The sequence below is a fragment of the Rhagoletis pomonella genome, unplaced genomic scaffold, assembly GCF_013731165.1.
Source record: "Rhagoletis pomonella isolate Grant_MI unplaced genomic scaffold, Rhpom_1.0 Rhpom_scaffold_00683, whole genome shotgun sequence".
Classification (NCBI taxonomy): Eukaryota; Metazoa; Arthropoda; class Insecta; order Diptera; family Tephritidae; genus Rhagoletis; species Rhagoletis pomonella.
The window spans coordinates 603-6,850 of record NW_023459237.1 but is presented as its reverse complement, the minus strand read 5'-3'; the positions used below and the strand labels follow the sequence as shown (position 1 = coordinate 6,850).

Genomic DNA, 6,248 nt, shown 5'->3' with positions numbered 1-6,248 from the left:
CGACGTTCCACCGCCTGACTATGACGAGGTACGTATAGCAATAACGCGGCTGAAAAACAACAAAGCTGCTGGAGCTGACAGCCTGCCAGCTGTGCTATTCAAGTACGGCGGCGAGGAGTTGATAAGGTGCATGCATCAACTCTTGTGCAGAATATGGTCAGATGAACGCTTGCCCGACGACTGGAATTTAAGTGTGCTCTGCCCAATCCACAAGAATGGTGAACCCGCCATTCGCGCCAACTACCGCGGGATCAGACTTCTAAGCATAGGTTACAAGATCTTATCGAGCGTATTGTGTGAAAGACTGAAGCCCACCGTCAATGAACTGATTGAGCCTTATCAGTGTGGCTTTAGGCCTGGCAAATCCACCATAGACCAGGTATTCACAATACACCAAGCCTTGGAAAAGACCCGCGAGAAAAGGATCGACACTCACCACCTATTTGTCGACTTTAAAGCCGCTTTTGACAGCACTAAAAGGAGTTGCCTATACGCCGCTATGTCTGAATTTGCCATACCCTCAAAATTCATTCGGCTGTGTAAAATGACGTTGAGCAATACCACCAGCTCCGTCGAAATTGGGAAAGACCTATCCGAGCCGTTCGCCTCAAAACTGGGTTTCAGACAGGGCTCCCTTTCATGTGACTTCTTTAATGTGATGTTGGAGAAGATAATAAGAGCTGTAGAACTGAACCGCTCAGGAACAATTTACTACAAGAGTGTGCAATTGCTGGCTTATGCCGATGACATCGATATCTTCGGTAACAAAAACCGTGAAGTCTGTTCTGCCTTTTCCAAGTTGGATAAGCAAACAAAGCGAATGGGTCTGGTGGTAAACGAAGACAAGACGAAGTATCTCCTGTCATCAAACAAACAGTCAGCACATTCGCGCCTTGGCACCCACGTCACTGTTGACTATTACAATTTCGAGAAAGTAGAGAATTTCGTTTACTTGGGAACCAGCATTAACACCGATAATAATGTCAGCATTTCAGCATTGAAATCCAACGCAGAATCACTCTTGCCAACAAGTGCTACTTTGGGCTGAGTAGGCAATTCAGGAGTATAGTCCTCTCTCGACGTACGAAAACCACGCTCTATGTCACTCATCATGCCCGTGCTGGTATATGGCGCAGAAGCATGGACAATGACAACATCCGATGAGCCGGCTCTTGGAGTGTTTGAGAGAAAGATTTTGCGGAAGATTTACGGGCCTTTACGCGTTGGCGACGGCGAGTACGACATGGAACATAGTGCAGCGAATTAAAATACAGCGGCTCCGCTGGCTTGACCATGTCGTTCGAATGGACACCGAAGCTCCAGCTCTGAAAGTATTCAACTTGGAACCCGCCTTTGTTAGCAGAGGAAGAGGGAGGCCCCACTGCGATGGAAAGATCAGGTGGAGAAGGACTTGGCTTCACTTGGCGTATCCAATTGGCGTCAGTTGGCACAGAGGAGAAACGACTGGCGTGCTTTGCTGAACTCGGCCAAAATCGCTTAGGCGATTACAGCCCTTAAGAAAAAATCAATAAACTTTAAACAAACGAAAGGAAAATAGCCAAAAGAGGTCAAGATATCGTTTTTTATATATGGGTAATTTCCAAAAAAGTGTACATGTCAAGTATTTTTAATATTTTTTTTTTTAAGAGGGATAAATTTATCCTATGAAATCGTTTACCGACGTGAAAATTTGTGCATAATACCAAACTGCTTTCAGGCTCTTCAAAAATTAATTTTTTTCCTATTTTTGCAAAATATTTTCCAGAATGAATGAATGAAGTAAGATCTGCTTCAGTTGAAATCTGGTAGCACTCTACACAGCACAACTTTTTTATGGACTACTCGATCAGCCGTTTATTTAGTGTGCTGGTTTTGCTATCGCTGTTTTTTATTACAGTTAATTTTCATATGCGTAACTTTAAAAATAAGTGATGTGGAGAGCAAAGAACTTCAGCAAAGAAAATTGATTTTGGACAATTTCATGCAAAATCCACACATCTCCCAATGTCGGTTAGTAAAATTGCTGAAAATTTAAAGGTCTACGGTTCAAAATATATTTTCAAATTTCAAGAAAAAAGACAACATTGGGAGAAAGGCGGAATATGGCGAAAAATCAGGCGGTATAAATAAAATAGCGGAGAACGATGTTCTAAGGACTTTGAAAAGGAATCCCAACATTTCTGAACGTGTTGTTGCATCTGGAGTGTTGTTCTGAGAGCCTGTATTGTTTTGGCCTTATCTGGCAACAAGCCATTTTGCAAAAAAGCGCAAGAGTTTTATACACAAAATGGAATCAACATTATACTAAAAGAGGCCAATCCTCCGGCACGGCTTCAAGAATAACGCAGTTCTGCAGAATGTGGCGAAAACAGGCTGAATCGATCAACGAAAGGGATGTCCAAGTATTAATGGCGGGCGTCATCTCTAAACTACGGGTATTTTGGCGTGGAAATTAATTCTAATAATATTTGTAAATCTTTCATTTAAATATAAATAAAAGAAGGTTCTAAAAAAGTTACGACCGAATTATTCACATTTAAATTAGTTTTTTTGCTATTTAACACCTGCCAGATTTCAACTGAAGCAGATCTTAAATTAAGGGATTGAATAAGTTTAGAAACTGTTAGAAAAAAAGTATACTAACCGAAAAGCATTTACTAATTTTTAACATGAAATGCATGCTTTTAAAACAATCACTTTGAACCTCATTTATCACGTAAGCTAATGTTGAAGTTTTTTCCACCTTCTTCATGCCATTTTTCATGGTTTCGTGGCATGGTTTTTCTTGGGAGGCAGGCATTTTTGTTTAATCTTTCTTCGGCAACAATTTCCCATAAATGCGATTTGAATACTTTTGGAGAAATACAGCGTGGCGACGAATAACTGTCACCCAGGCTTTTTGAGAAATAAAAGGGCCCTTTATAGATTTTGCGAAAAAAGTATTTTATTGTTAATTTTCCACAGATTTTACTTCAGATGTATTAATTAGTTTTTAAATTTTAATCCTTATTTACATTTGCCAGCAGTGTACACTTTGAGAGAAAAGTTCATTTGGCACGCAGGTCTTCGTCAGTTAATTTATTCCATATCTTCTGTAACCATAGGCATATTTTCTCCATTTCGAGTCCCTTATACTACCCCTTTTGGTGACTAGGACGGCCATTCATTCGACCAACCTTATACAGTTTTTTTCTTGTTTGTATTCTTTTTATACTTGCCCGCTAAATGAACTTTTCTCTCAAAGTTTAAACTGCTGGCAAATGTAAATAAGGTTTAAATTTAATAACTAATTAACACAACTAAAGTAAACTCTGTGGAAAATTAACAATAAAATACTTTTTTCTCAAAATCTATAAAGGACCCCTTTGTTTCTCAGAAAATCGGGGTAACAGTTATTCGTCGCCACCATGTAAGCTATTCAAATAAAAAATTTCTTTTCACCTAAAAGCGAAATGGAAATATTACACTTTTTTTACTAAGAGTATTTTTCCACCAAAATATAAACACAAGGAAATCATTGAAACTTCTGAAGCAATAAACATGCAGTGGTAATGATGCTATTTTTAATGTTTTTCGCATAAAAAACTGGGTGACATTTAGGAAATAGCCTTACATACCATGGCGCAACGATAGATTCACTCAAAACAGACAAAATAATTACTTTTATTGAGTTATTTCGTATGTCATTCGATCAACAGCTTCTTGCGCTCCTTAACTGCAATGCACTTAGGCAATCAAAACTAATGTTAATATCACGGCGAATTTAAAAAAGTGGCATTCAGGAAAATTCGGAGGGACAATATTATAATAGAATGCCATGCTTATGCTGATACAATTTTTCACGCAAAAATAGAACAAAACAATAAAAGTTAAGGTGGTCATTCACAAACAGTTACGCCTTTTTTCATTGTTTCTTAGTTTAAACTCCTTTCATGTTGACTATCGAATAACCTGATCGGGGAGAAATATTTTTATATGGATTAGGTAAAATAAATCAAAGATATACCGCGCGCAAAAGAAAAGAAAACGGCTTACAATAATAAAAAACAGCTTTGTTGGTGGCGTATTATTTGGATCGTATCATAGTGTAATAAACAAAGTGAAATCAATATATGACATATTTATTTTCGATACGCTTATTTGACCACAGTTTTGTCATTGCATTAACCCAATTGCCAGTAGCACAAAAAATAGCACTTCGTTTGGAAATGACCCATATGCCTTTTTATAACGTGTTTCCACGAACAATGTGTGTTAAAAAACTTGACAGCAAAAATAGTATAAATGCAGAACCAAAAAAAGGCCAAAAAAAGTGTTGATACGAACGTTATATATACATAGGGTTTTTTTGGATAACATCGCATTTTAATAGGGCTTTCCAGAAAAACTAATACTTTATTTTCATACACATTATGTCCACCTTACCTACCATCGATTTCACAATGATCGAATCCAAATCACCTAAGCAATCCCAATTAAGGACAATCACACGCTGAATTTCGGGCAGAGTGACACTACAAAACAATAGCACAATTACTGGGCAATACTGGGTTAATATATTTTTTTTCTAATTAAATTTTATTATGAAATGCTTGATAAAAATTACTTACGGTTCCGCAAATGTCATCAAATATAAGATTTTTTCTTAGCTTTAGCACCTAACGTTCGAATGCCAAGTGACTACATTTTGACAAAGTTAAGCTGTATATTATATGGGACATATTAAAAATGTTGTTAGTTTTCCAATTTTGAAATTTTTGTCACCGAAGTGGCAATATCTAGTTAAATGACAAAAATTAAATAATTGTTTTTAATGTACCAAATTGTTTATAAATATACAAAAACGGTAAATCTCTATGAACATTCTTCTTGGCTCTTTCTGACACAACGAGCAACCTTTCGTTTGAATTCTGGATATGACTCCCTCCATTCTTTAGCAGCATCAACATTAGCTGGGGACTCGTCGTTTGGATCAGCTAGCATTGATATCACAGATATCAAAATCGTTTCAACAGTATGTACTGGCAACCAGCGTTCAGATGCTTTCTCATAACCCCATTTATCATCGCCTGGTTCATGTAAAATGGAAATACAAACATCACCATTCTTTTCAATGTTAGGGTGCCATATTTCCGTCACAAATTTCATTCGGGGAGGGCGCAGAGGGTACTCCTTCGGAAAATATAAATGTGCTTTGAAAAAGCCACCTTCACTGTAAGTAAAAGGATGATAATATTATTTAATTTATAGCTCCATATAAAGATATATATATATAAGAGTGGTTCATAAAAACACTATTTTTGGAAATTCATAAACGCTACCTCAACTACTGATGTTCTAAAAAAGAGACACGTATTTTTTGATTTTGAAAAAAAGTTTTTTTAGAGGTCGCGCTGGTTGTTTTTTTTATAGAAACGCTGAAGTTCTTAATTTTTTTTTTTTTCGTGACATGTTAAAATGCAGCTAAAAATGTGGTTTTTACATATAATTACTCGCGTATTATCGGAGAACATTCCCTTATTTACATACCTGTCTTGGACAGTTAGAATGGGCCTAGTTCCCGAAAATATGCTCTCGAATAGAGACTACTAAAATTAAAGCCTTAATACTGAACGATTTACGCGTTATCATGGATTATAACTTGTTACCAGGTGATTTTTGGGGTTCCTAATTATAAATCTGAATCCAGTTTTTCAAAATTGAAAATGGTGGATCCAAATCGGCGACAAATTTTTTAAAAAATTATTGAGTTTGTTCGAAACCCGGCACTCGGGAGTTTTTGGAGTCGCTGACTACGAATCTGAAGTAAATGTTTTTAAATTCAAAATGGCGGATCCAGTATGGCGATCGAATTAAAAAAAAATACTAAAATTAAAACGTTGATACTAAACGTTTTAACCATTGTCAAAGTTAAACTTGTTTCCAGTAGGTTTCTGGGTATGCTGTTTACGAATCTGGTATTAGATTTTCAAAATTAAAAATGGCGGATCCAAAATGGTGACCAACTTTTAATTAACCGCCATTTCAAATTTTGAAAATCGTAATCAACAAACCCAGAAACCCACTGGAAACGAGTTTCAAGCATTGGAAAAGCTTAAAACGTTCAGCATCAACGCTTTAATTTTAGCAATTGCTTTTTAATTTGATCGCCATATTGGATCCGCCATTTTGAATTTAAAAAAATTGACTTCAGATTCGTAGTCAGCGACCCCAAAAACTCCCGAGTGCCGGGTTTCGAACAAATCCAA

At 36.7% G+C, this 6,248-nt stretch overlaps 1 protein-coding gene across 1 annotated transcript; it reads right to left on the bottom strand.

Moving 5' to 3' along the window:
* Positions 1 to 4,557: 4,557 nt before the first annotated feature.
* Positions 4,558 to 5,212, bottom strand: LOC118751406 (ubiquitin-conjugating enzyme E2 G1-like; the record flags this gene model as incomplete). The annotated part of the gene is given in 1 exon segment (XM_036486228.1): positions 4,558 to 5,212. A coding segment is annotated over 1 exon segment (358 nt), but the record flags the coding sequence as incomplete, so codon positions are not given.
* Positions 5,213 to 6,248: the final 1,036 nt, after the last annotated feature.